Genomic DNA, 12915 nt, shown 5'->3' on the forward strand with positions numbered 1-12915 from the left:
GCTAGGATTAGATACACCACTGAGCAGACTGTATCACACATGATAGAATTAGATAAACAGCTCAGCACACTCCTCTCCTGAAATACTCTGCGCTTCTGGGGACCCTACTCCTTCCACTGTGTAACTCTCAGCCTGTTACCCCCCACAAGATCAGCACACTCCTCCTCTGAAATCCTCTGTGCTTCTTGGACCCTTCTCCTTCCACTATGTAACAGGATTCGATACAGCAGCTCAGCAAACATCATCACACATGACACTATTAGATACGCAGTTTAGCAACTCAGCAGACAGTATGACACATGGCAGAATTAGATACACAGCTCATCATGCAGTATCACACATGACAGGATTAGATACAAAGCTCAAAGGACAGTATGACACATGGCAGAATTAGATACTCAGCTCAGAGGGTAGTATCACAAATGATAGAATTAGATACACAGCTCAGCAGACAGTACTGCACATGGTAGGATTAGATACACAGCTCAGATGACAGTACTGCACATGGTAGGATTAGCTACACAGCTCAGAGGACAGTATCACACATGATAGAATTAGATACATTGGCTCAGCTGACAGTATCATACATGTCAGGATTAGGTACACAGCTAAGAGGACAGTATCACATATGATTGGATTAGATACATAGCTCAGCAGACAATCAATAATCATTTTAAATGTCATGCAAAAATTGCGGTATATACTGACACCCAATGTGTCTGAATTGTATTATGTACATTTGTAACATGTAATGGGACTGTTAAAAGTATATAATAATCTCTACATAAAACTGTGGTTGGTGCATGTTATTTTGCATATAATAAATATAATACTAGACTAGCACTGTATACTGACATCAAGTGTATCTAAATCATAGTATACAGCATATAGTATTGTAGTGAACAATGGCACAGGTCAAAATATATGGTAATCATTGCACAGAAAAAAAAAAAAAAAAGAGCATCAATCGGAGGGATTTGTTTAATGTATACAATATATTTTTTATATATCTTAAATGTAAGACAAAGACGTGATGTGAACCCGGCCAAATTTCACAACTGTTATTATATTACCAGGTCTTGACCTTATGTTCAGGTATTAGCTAGTAACACAATGCGCCACCTGCTGTCTGAACGTTGTATTGCAATTTATCCAATTTAGATATATCATTATTTGGTGACAAACATCTCAAGATATGTTGAGATAAGTAAGCACTTAAGTGCGGACACATCTGTACTTCTTTTTCTTCTTTTTCCTTTGACGGAGAAGAATAGGACATGTTCTATCTTTTTTTATGGGATGGTGGAATGGACATAAGGATGTGGACAGCACATGGTAGGCTGTCCTCATTTATTGTGGTCCCATTGAAATGAATGGGTCTGCATCTGATCCGCAAAAAAAGATGTGCATGAGGCCTAGCGTCTAGTGGCTAAGTGCTATTTGCTTCATGAGAATGGCAAATAGCATAAACCTGTGCATTGACTGGGTGGTATCATTACTTAGGAAGGGAAAACACATTTATTGCCACTTTATGAATAAAAACAAAGTTGTCCATTGTGGGAAAGATCCTTTATTAACATTGTAATTTACATCAAACAGCCCAATTTGTAATTCACTTGTGGAATCTGTTTTACATTATCCAACAACATGGCATCCTTTGTGGAGAATAGAAGAAAGAGGAGGTAAGCTGCTCTTTGTCCTTTCATTCAGACTCCTACACATTTAATATACTTTTTGTCATAATCTGGAACCACTTACATAGAACTGAGCCTGATAATTAAAAAATGAACATATATTGTGAACACGACCCAAACAGAATTCATCACATCCACTACAGCCCTATATGGAGGCCATGGTTATACATGAAGTCAGTCTCCTGCTGGGTAACTGTCGTCAGAGATATCTGGAGGTACCATACTGTGGACGCAACCAATTTGCTGCTGGAGAACCTGCAATTCACCAATTTATAAGCATTATTATTTCTACTCCAGCAGCAAAGAGGATGACCTATCCAAGATAGAATGGATGGGTGGTCAACGTCCATACTTGAGCTTGTGCCCAGTGTCTGCGAGTTCAGTTGACTTCCTTCAGTTGACTTGACACTTCTTACATATGAAAGAATAGGGAGCATGTCAACAAAGGCTACAGTGGTGTGTGACCCCTGTCCGCTGGCTCGTGTTGCAATGCATTGTGTGTAACAGGAAGCTCCACCTGCACCCATTTCTCTTCCTGATGAATCTTTCTTATACATATGTCTATATCTGTGGCTTCCCAAGTGAGCCCTTAGGCAGTTTGAGTAGACATCCTGGGTGCCTGTTTAGTAAAGTTGATGCCCTGCTATTTTTCAGTAAGAGAGAGCTGTAGGATTCTTTCCAGCTCTTCCTCTTCCTGCTGCTTCAGCTTTTCCTCCTCCTCCAGCTCCTTGGCTGAGAGCTCCATGGCTATTCGCAGCTGCTCCTGATAAGTGCTGAATGTGTTGCTGGAGACAGAATGTGGGGGACTGCATCGCTGGGTGTGCTGGGGAGTTCTGAAATGGCAAGAATGAGAAATAAAAGCCATTGTGTAAAAACAAAAGGCAGAATACTTAATTACTGTGTGTACCTTAATGTCCACTTATGGACACTGCACCCTAAACATACCACATTAGGGTATTCTGAAAGCCTCAGGACTTGAAGAAACTAATTGGATTCTGCACCTGAAAACTCAGATGTGACTAGGGTTACAGGGGTTGTCCCATCTGGCACATTTGTGATATAGAGATAGAAAATACTATAAATGTCCAACAGGTGTGGGTCCCACCTCTGGGGCCCACTCCTATCTTAAGAACGATGCAAGCATACTGTATAAAGCTTTGGCAGATGTATACGCTGTTGAATGCAAGGGACGCTATATTTATAAAGGGGGTTGTACTTGCAGAAAAACTCCTTCAAATCCAACATCCCTCTATGCACGTGTTACACTCAAAAGGGTTTAGGAAGCTAAAATATGAGGGGCAGGTTTTGGGGAGGTTTCATAGTTGCTATTTTGTTAAGCAATAAATCCCCAATGGTCACAGCTTTTCCTTCATGTCCCAGGCACATGGACAGCTAAAACAGCTCGACAGGCTGACTGCTGAGGACAACACCAAGCGGCTCCTTATGGCTCAGCTCCTGAACCTTTATACTGTAAGTACTGTATACAGAATTGCTAAGAAAATTCATAGTAACTTGCCCATATGGGGGTAAGGGTTCCTAATACCCTGCATTCCTGAATTCTGTCTTTGAACAGTTGCAAAAGAGGGCTTTTGGGATTTTTTGGCTTTAATTGCACAAAAAAAATTGTTTATGTGAATTTATGCCACTCACTCCAGTTTGGAAAAGTGGGTTTAATTAGTTATGTTAATGATGTGTAGGCCAGATTTAAGATAAATATCACAAGTTCATACCAGCAGGGGAAGGGTGGCATAAACCACGGAGTAACATCTCTAGACGTATTTAAAGCTGCACCAAAACAACTTAAAGGGCATCTGTCAGCAGATTTGTACCTATGAAACTGGCTGACCTGCTACATGTGCACTTGGCAGCTGAAGGCATCTGTGTTGGTCCCATGTTCATACGTGCCCGCATTGCTGAGAAACGTAAAGTGTTAATATATGCAAATGAGCCCCTAGGAGCAACAGGGGCGTTGCTATTACACCTAGATGCTCCGCTTTATTTGCAACTGCCGTGCGCTCTTTGATTGACAGGGCCAGGTGTGACCACTTTTACACTGCCTGGCCCAGTCGATCAAAGTGCAGGGTGCAGCAGTTGCAGAGAGAGCAGAGCATCTAGGTGTAATGGCGACGCTCCCGTTGCTCCTAGAAGCTCATTTGCATATATTAAAACATAATTTTTATCAGCAGTGAAGGCACATATGAACATGGGACCAACACAGAAGCCTTCAGCTGCCAAGCGCACATGTAACAGGTCAGCCATAGGTACAAATCTGCCGACAGATGCCCTTTAAAAACTAGCAACATTTGATAAATTTGGTGCAGCTAACGGCAATGCAGACTGAAGGAAAACTAATGAATAGCAGGCCTCCACCTAATGTAATATCCAATCTTCCTAATTTACACGTAAGTTTGTGCTGAATTCCTACCGTTCTCCTTTCCGACCTTCATTTGACATTGGGTGAGTTCCTGGTTTGCTGTTTGTAAGAGCTTCCCAAATTGTCACCTGTAGAGCAGATGTAAAGAAATCTTTAGATTTACATTCACTTTTGTTGTCATTCAGGTACAGCTCATTGATAGTAAGTTCACAGTATAACTGTAAGGTCACCTGCACACGAGTACTGGTGAACGCACATAAGATCCACACAAATTTCAGTGCGGATTTATGTGCGTTTCTGCAGCAAATCCGCACCAAAATCTTAAAATGTCTAGCAGCCTTTTTGGTGCGGATTTGATGTGGTTTTGCAGATCTCACCCTTCCATTGAAAAGCATGCTGCAGATTTTGAAGTCCGCAATGCAGGTCAATTTCCGCATGGAAAAATCTGCGAAGTGCACATGAGATTTGTGTAATTTCATACACTTTGCTGATACTCTAATACGCTGTATTTTTTTGGCAGAGGAATCCGCGTGGAAAAACCGCACATGTGTAGGTGGCCTAAGGCGTTTCTGTTTTCTGATACAGAGCTCCATATGAGCTCTAAACCCATAAGGGGTTATTTATCAAGACCAGCATTTCTATGCCTCCTGAGCCACCGCACGATGTGCTTAATTTATGACGAGGTACATGATATAGATTTCTGCACAAATTGGTCATAAAATGTGATCTGATCTTCATCTAAGTCACAACAATAGACAATCACAGTCTGCTTAAACTAATAACACACAAAGAATTAAATGTTACCATGTTTTTATTGAACACACCATGTAAACATTCACAGTGCAGGTGGGAAAAGTATGTGAACCCTTGGATTTAATAACTGGTTGAACCTCCTTTGGTAGCAATAACTTCAACCAAACGTTTCCGGTAGTTGCAGATCAGACGTGCACAACGGTCAGGAGTAATTCTTGACCATTCCTCTTTACAGAACTGTTTCAGTTCAGCAATATTCTTGGGATGTCTGGTGTGAATCGCTTTCTTCAGGTCATGCCACAGCATCTCAATCGAGTTGAGGTCAGGACTCTGACTGGGCCACTCCAGAAGGCGTATTTTCTTCTGTTTAAGCCATTTTGCTGTTGATTTACTTCTATGCTTTGGGTCGTTGTCCTGTTGCAACACCCATCTTCTGTTGAGCTTCAGCTGGTGGACAGATGGCCTTACGTTCTCCTGCAAAACGTCTTGATAAACTTGGGAATTCATTTTTCCTTCGATAATAGCAATCCGTCCAGGCCCTGACGCAGCAAAGCATCCCCAAACCATGCCCCCACCACCATACTTCACAGTTGGGATGAGGTTTTGATGTTGGTTTGCTGTGGCTCTTTTTCTCCACACATAGTGTTGTGTGTTTCTTCCAAACAACTCAACTTTGGTTTCATCTGTCCACAGAATATTTTGCCAGTACTGCTGTGGAACATCCAGGTGCTCTTGTGCAAACTGTAAACGTGCAGCAATGTTTTTTTGGACAGCAGTGGCTTCCTCTGTGGTATCCTCACATAAAATCCATTCTTGTTAAGCGTTTAATGTATCGTAAATTCGCTAACAGGGATGTTAGCATATGCCAGAGACTTTTGTAAGTCTAGGATTCTTCTTCACCTCGTTAAGCAGTCTGCACTGTGCTCTTGCAGTCATCTTTACACGACGGCAACTCCTAGGGAGAGTAGCAGCAATGCTGAACTTTCTCCATTTATAGACAATTTGTCTTACTGTGGACTGATGAACAGCAAGGCTTGTGGAGATACTTTTATAACCCTTTCCAGCTTTATGCAAGTTAACAATTCTTAATCGTAGGTCTTCTGAGAGCTCTTTTGTGCGAGGCATCATTCACATCAGGCAATGCTTCTTGTGAAAAGCAAACCCAGAACTGGTGTGTGTTTTTTATAGGGCAGGGCAACTGTAACCAACACCTCCAATCTCATCTCATTTATTGGACTCCAGTTGGCTGACACCTGACTCCAATTAGCTCTTGGAGATGTCATTAGTCTAGGGGTTTACATACTTTTTCCACCTGCACTGTGAATGTTTACATGGTGTGTCCAATAAAAACATGGTAACATTTAATTCTTTGTGTGTTATTAGTTTAAGCAGACTGATTGTCTATTGTTTACAGAGCTATTATAAAGTTCAATGGAAGACATAGCCCTTAAAGGGACACTGACAGGCCCAATAACCATAATTAGCAGTACATATGCATGTACAGGTCTTCTAATGTGCATTAAAAACATATAAGTATCCCCCTGCCCACATTATGAATACAGTAAACTCACGTTTTATAACCTGAACCAATCGCTTTTCTTTCTGCCCAAGGGGCAGGGTTTCAGCTCCACTTGTGCCCAGCCAGCATCAGTGGAGCTGAAACCCCGCCCCTTGGGCAGAAAGAAAAGCGATTAGTTCAGGTTATAAAACGTGAGTTTACTGTATTCATAATGTGGACAGGGGGGATACTTATATGTTTTTAATGCATATTAGATGCATGGATATGTACAGCTAATTATGGTTATTGGGCCTGTCAGTGTCCCTTTAAGCTTCACCGATTGGTGGCTGTATTTGCCTGAATTTTAACCAACTGCATGCATTTTCTCCATTTTCTGGTTTTCTTTTGTGATTCTAGTGTGATTGAAAGTCTAAACATACCCTAACATTTTTATGTAATCTATGGACTGATAAACCTGTGGGAAATGTTGCAGACTGTCATCTTACCTGGTCATATTCACTTCCAGCTTCTAGTAAACTCTGCTGGATAGCAAACTGAAGTAGGTCATCTTCTTCTTCACGCATGGTCTCGCGGTAACTGCCCACCATGCTGTAACCTCGAGGAGCCTCAAATAAAGACTGGTCCATCTCACAGCCACGTCCAGAATCTGCAAAATCACAAAAACAAATAATATACAGGTCACAAAATAGCACAGAAGCGAATCTGAGGTTAACAACTCAGCTAAGATATCTCTTTCCTATTGCACTTTACAACACAAAGCACCGTTACAAAAGCAGCCAATTCTGTATATGTATTCAGGCAAAGCAGTGAAGGTGGAGGCCTGGTGGAGCCATCTGAAATGTTGGTGGATCATGTTATCCATGGGTGACATGAGCCATACTGTAGCTAATGGTAATCCTCTCTCTAGTCACCCCTACCCAGGACCTCCTCTGCCCCCAGTGCTGAGGTCTGACACATACTGTTAGGGTCCCTCTGTCCCGTCTCCCCCTGCTGTGGCATCATACTTATAGAGCTGGTGCTGCTAACACTGCAGGAGTCGCTGCTCGGGGAGGGGGCCTCGCTGCTGGGACTTTGACGAAGGGATGACACAGGCTCATCACATCCATTCAGGTTTCCGAAAGTGATGCGTGCATTCAAAATGTGAAAAATGGGAATTTCTGGAAGAAAACACAATGTAACATAAGCAGACGGCAATATTTTTTTTAAGTGATCTGCAACATTTGCGCCATAAGTTCAAATAAAAACTGCAAGTAGCAAAAACAACATCTATGAAGAAGACTTCATTATTTTTGTAATTCAATATATGTTTAGTAATATGATATTTCTCAACATGAATCCCATCTTATTGCATCTAGCCAAAATCAGAAGAACATCCCATATTCAGCTATAAATAAAAGTGTTAAAAACGGCTTCAGGTACCGCATTAACACTGCATCTAATTGACTTACCAATTTTGACAGGGAATCCTGGGGGTAGCCTGAGAGTTATAAAATCACGAAGTTTAGCAAAAAGTGTATTGCTTATTGCCATGAGGTCAATAATTGGTGCCACCTGCTCTGACAAAGACAACGGGTGGTCTTCACACAACCAGAGTTTGGCTTTAAACCTGAATGTGGGTGATAAAAGGCAAACTTGTAGTCTTCAATTATAAATGATAATTGGAGCACTCAATCTATGCATTTTCTATACTTAAAATTTTCATAGATTTTCTAGATTATTACATTCTAAATGTAAGGCCTGGATTACACCAACAGATTATCTGACCAATATCTGTCCAATCAGTCCAATAGTTGGTGTGTATAACAAAAGACCTGTGTGTGTAATTGGCCATCTAACCAATGATTGGTCAGAAAATCTATGATAATCTGTTGGTGTAATACAGCCCTAAGGTATAAATGTATGATTGACCTGGGTCTGACCATTGGGATCCACTACCAATCACCCAACTCAGCTATTCTGGGTACCATGAACCTTGAGCATCCCTTTGGCCACTTTCACTTCATTCATCTGACACCCCACTATGCTTTGTTCCACCGGATCATCTAGCTATCTAGCTATTGAGGCACACGTCTTACTAAAGACCATTGGAGAAGATTTTTTGTATTAGTATTTTTGTATTTACAACAATTTTTGTCAGAATAAAATAATCAGGGTGAATGCCATATTTATGCAGTCTCTGCAGGGCCGGGCAGGGCTTCAGAATTGAGCCAAGTGCTACTCATTTCTTCACATGTCAAGGCATTTTTTCAAGGCATGACAAGGCATGTCAAGGCATTTTTTCAGGCTATGTCAGATGCATCTACAAGTCATATTCCCTGCTGATGAGTCTGAAGCACACTGCATCGGTGAGAAATACTGCACGCAAGTATTAATAAATCCTCCCCCATTATGTGAAATGAAATGTGTTGAGCTCATGGACACTAACTATGGCTACTGTCAGTCGCTATATGCCAGGAAGCTGTGTTCAACAGGTACCCCAGAATCTCTAGATCACTTGTGCCGGGTGGAAGTGGGAGACACTCCGGCGGAATCTCTGCTGGACTCAGGGAGTCTGGTGACCCTAGTAAGGGCTACCCTGGTGGTCCGCTGAGTATACTGGCCGGAAAGTTGGGGTGATGTGCATCCATGGAGACTTAAAAGACTACCCCACCGCGCTGGTGTCTCTAACCACGGTGGCCGGTAGGTGGACCCACCAGGTGGCTGTCGCCAAAAATCTACACCTCATAATAGGGAGAGACTTCCCGGCCCTGTGGCCTGCTGTGAGAGTTACTGACACCCATGAGTCAGGGGTAAGCCCAGTAGAGTGGCCTTGTTCAGGAGGAAGGCCAGAACCCTGGGAACCCAAGGCAGAATGCCAGCGGTAGGGATGACCACCACATCTGTGGAATAGGGGGAGACAACCCTGCTGAATGTAATGGTGGGAGATGTGGAGGACTTGCCGCTGGGTCCTGAATTGGCAGACCTCAATGTCTCCAGGGATAGTTTTGGTACTGCACAACACCGGGACCCGACCTGGGAAAATGTATTAATAGTTGATGGTGAACCACAACAACGTGGGGCCAAGATGGTGTTTCCCCGTTTTGTGGTTCGACAGAATATGTTATATCAGGTAAACCAACTACTGGGTGAGCATATTGAACAGTTGGTGGTGCCCAAGGCTTATCTCAAACTCGTGTTATATCTAGCCCATGAACACGTTCTTGGGGGTCATCTGGGAATGCAGAAAACACAGGATCATATACTTCAGCGGTTTTACTGGCCCAGTGTGTTTAGAGAGGTGGAAGAATTTTGTAAGTCTTGCCGACCTGCCAGACAACTAGCCCCCAGCACCTTTTCTGCAGTCCCTTAGTACCTCTCCCGATCATCGAGGTACTGTTTGAGAGAATCGCTATGGATCTCATAGGCCTAGTACCAAAGTCCGCTAGAGGGCACCAACATATCTTGGTCATCCTAGACTACACCACTCGGTACCCAGTGGCGGTGCCACTGTGACATGCATCGTCTAAACTCATAGCTAAGGAGTTAATGGATATGTTTTCCCGAGTAGGACTACCTAAAGAGGTTCTGACTGACCAGGGGACCCCTTTTATGTCCAAGGTTATGAGGGAACTCTGTAAGTTACTGCACATAAAACAGCTACTGACGTCCGTTTATCATCCGCAAACGGACGGTCTGGTAGAGAGGTTTAACAAAACATTAAAAAACATGTTAAAAAGGGTGGTGTCTAAAGATGGGAAGGACTGGGACCTTCTTCTGCCCTATCATGTTCGTTGTGAAAGAGGTACCCCAGGCCTCTACTGGGTTCACGCCCTTCGAACTACTATATGGCAGACATCCACGTGGTTTGTTGGACGTAGCCAAAGAGGCATGGGAACAGCAACCTACTTCGCACAAAAGTGTCCTTGAGTACGTTACCCAGATGCAAGAAAGGATAGAGACAGTGTTGCCTCTTGTTAGGGAGCATATGGAGGCAGCTCAGCAAGCACAAAGTCGGATCTATAATTGGCAGCCCGGGTTCGGATCTTTAACCCGGGTGGTCGGGTTTTGTTTCTAGTACCGACCGTGGACAGTAAGTTCCTGGCTAGGTGGCAGGGGCCCTACAAGGTACTCGAGAAATTTGGAAAGGTAAATTACAAGGTACACCAGCCAGGACGGCGAAAGCCGGAGCAGGTTTACCATGTTGATTTACTAAAACCTTGAAAAGATAGGGCGACCTGTACTGAAGACAGCCCACGGCCGGGTTTTCTAGGGGAACAGGTTCCGGCCCCCTTTTCTGATGCAAGGCAAGTGGTTGCCACAGTAAAAATTGTTGACAGCCTCTCCTCTAAACAGGCTCAGGAGGCCAGGGAGTTCGTTCGTCGGAACACAGATGTGTTCTCGGACCTCCCTGGACGCACTTCCGCAATCCAGCATGACATTGTCACTGAGCCTCAGGCAAAAGTCTGGTTAAATCCATACCGGATACCGAGGCTCGGCGACAAGCCATCTCGGAGGAAGTGCAGCTAATGCTGTGGCTAGACGTCATCGAGGAGTCTAAAAGTAAGTGGGCCAGTCCTATAGTCTTAATACCCAAGCCGGACGGGACGTTATGGTTTTGTAACGATTTTTGTAAGCTGAACGAGATATTTAAATTCAATGCATATCCCATGCCCCGGGTGGATGAGCTAATCGAGAAGTTAGGACAAGCACAGTATTTTTCTGTTTTGGACCTCACAAAAGGGTCCTGGCAGGTGCCCTTAACGGAGGCTGCCAAAGAGAAAACTGCTTTCATCACGCTGGAGGGGCTGTATCAATATAAGGTTTTACCCTTTGGTCTGCATGGCGCCCCCGCCACATTTCAACGTCTAATGCATATTGTGCTTCGTCCACATCGGCGGTACACCTCGGGTTACCTGGATGATATTGTCATTCACAGTACCGACTGGGAAAGTCAGCTGCCCAAAGTACAGGTCGTAGTGGACTCCCTTTGGAAGGCTGGACTAACAGCTAACCCAAAGAAATTAGCGATAGGGTTAGAGAAGACTAAATATCTAGGGTATGTTATTGGGCGCGGAGTCATCAAACCCCAAGAAAACAAAATAGATGCGATACTGAATTGGCCCCGACCTGTCACCTCTAGGCAAGTAAAGTCGTTCCTGGGGATGGTGGTCTATTACATTAGATTTTTTCCCCCACTTTGCTACGATAGCCGCGCCATTGACAGGGCTCTTGAAGTGACATAAGTCCGTGATGGTTCTCTGGGTTGATCGGGTGGAAGAGGCGTTCTCAGCTTTGAAGTCGGCCCTGTGTGGGTCCCCAGTTTTGGTGATGCCCGACTTCAAGCGGGAATTTATAGTACAGATGGATGCCTCCGAAGTAGGCCTCGGTGCTGTACTGTCCCAGGAAGTCAATAGGGAGGAGAACCCGTTGTCTTCCTCCGCTGTAAGCTCACCCCAGCCGAGACCAGGTACAGTATAGTGGAAAGAGAGTGCCTGGCTATCAAGTGGGCACTCTAGTCATTCCGCTATTATTTGTTGGGGAGAAAATTCCGCATGGTGATCAACCACTCCCCTCTCAAGTGGATGAGCCAGGCCAAAGACAGAAATGCCCGGGTCATCCGATGGTTCCTTTCCCTACAGAACTTTAAATTTACAGTGGAACATAGGGCAGGCCAGTTACAGGGAAACGCGGATGCCTGTCCTGAGTACATTGTCTGGTGAGTGTTCACCCCCTCAGGGTTGAACAAAGGGGGGGAGTATGTGACACAGTGAAGGGTATGGTCTGGGAAAACCGGTATTTTCCTCCCAGCGTGTGCTGCTGGGCTGATTTGCAGCCAGGTGGGGTCAAACACCGGACTGGATTTTAAGTGCCGATCCGGGTTTTGACAGCACCTAGCTGTCCTTAAAAGACAGTTGTGTGTGTGCTGGGATCTGAGGCTTGTGCCGTGCTGGAGGGCTGAGACCCGTGTTTAGAGGAACCAGGCCCCAAAAAGCCTGCTATGGACTGCTGGAGATAGAACTGCCAACAAGGTGATTGTTGGTATGTGGACTTTCCATTGTGTGTGAACTAACACCAAGACTGCAAAGTGACGTTTTGTTTTTGACTTATGTGTGAATAAACAGGAAGTTTGATTTAAGAACTGGTAATTTGCCTCTGTACTGCATCCGCATACCCTGTCTATCAGAGCGAATCCCCACACTAGGGTTTTGGAAATGTGGTTATAGTAGTTTCATTAAAAAACATTAAAATACTTACTTTAGGTTCTACTTACTTCTGAGTTTTGGTAGTAAGTTCCATGGGTCGCCCCATATCCCGTTGTCCCAATTCAAAATTAGGGTCAAAGTATTCCTCTGGAGTGATGGCTGTTGGGTTAGTCTGGCTAAATGTCTGGGTGATTAATGTCTGCTAAAACAAAAACAGAAAATGATGTATTACTTATATTTAGAGATGAGCGAAGTTTTGAAAAATTAGATTCAGCTGCTTTGTCGAACTTCGTCAAGAAATTCCATTTATTACGAATTACTTTGTCACCAATTGATTTCCATTGTATGGAGCAGGTGCAATGACAGGGGACGGTGATCGTACCCCCCTCCGTC

The 12915-nt window shown here is 43.9% G+C and overlaps 1 protein-coding gene across 2 annotated transcripts in view; it reads right to left on the reverse strand.

Moving 5' to 3' along the window:
- Positions 1-1550: 1550 nt before the first annotated feature.
- Positions 1551-12915, reverse strand: part of ANKRD13B (ankyrin repeat domain 13B) — a 245613-nt gene continuing 234248 nt past the window's right edge. The window contains exons 10-15 of one of the 2 annotated variants that reach the window (XM_044283646.1): positions 12591-12721; positions 7789-7946; positions 7345-7497; positions 6826-6986; positions 4120-4196; positions 1551-2527 (exon numbers count right to left, since the gene is read on the reverse strand). In XM_044283646.1, coding sequence (XP_044139581.1) covers positions 2338-2527; positions 4120-4196; positions 6826-6986; positions 7345-7497; positions 7789-7946; positions 12591-12721 — 870 coding nt within the window. In that variant the 3' untranslated portion in view covers positions 1551-2337. Of the gene's footprint in view, positions 2528-4119; positions 4197-6825; positions 6987-7344; positions 7498-7788; positions 7947-12590; positions 12725-12915 lie in introns of both variants that reach the window. The other variant, XM_044283645.1, reaches the window with a different exon arrangement.

The sequence above is a fragment of the Bufo gargarizans genome, chromosome 3 (assembly GCF_014858855.1).
Source record: "Bufo gargarizans isolate SCDJY-AF-19 chromosome 3, ASM1485885v1, whole genome shotgun sequence".
Classification (NCBI taxonomy): Eukaryota; Metazoa; Chordata; class Amphibia; order Anura; family Bufonidae; genus Bufo; species Bufo gargarizans.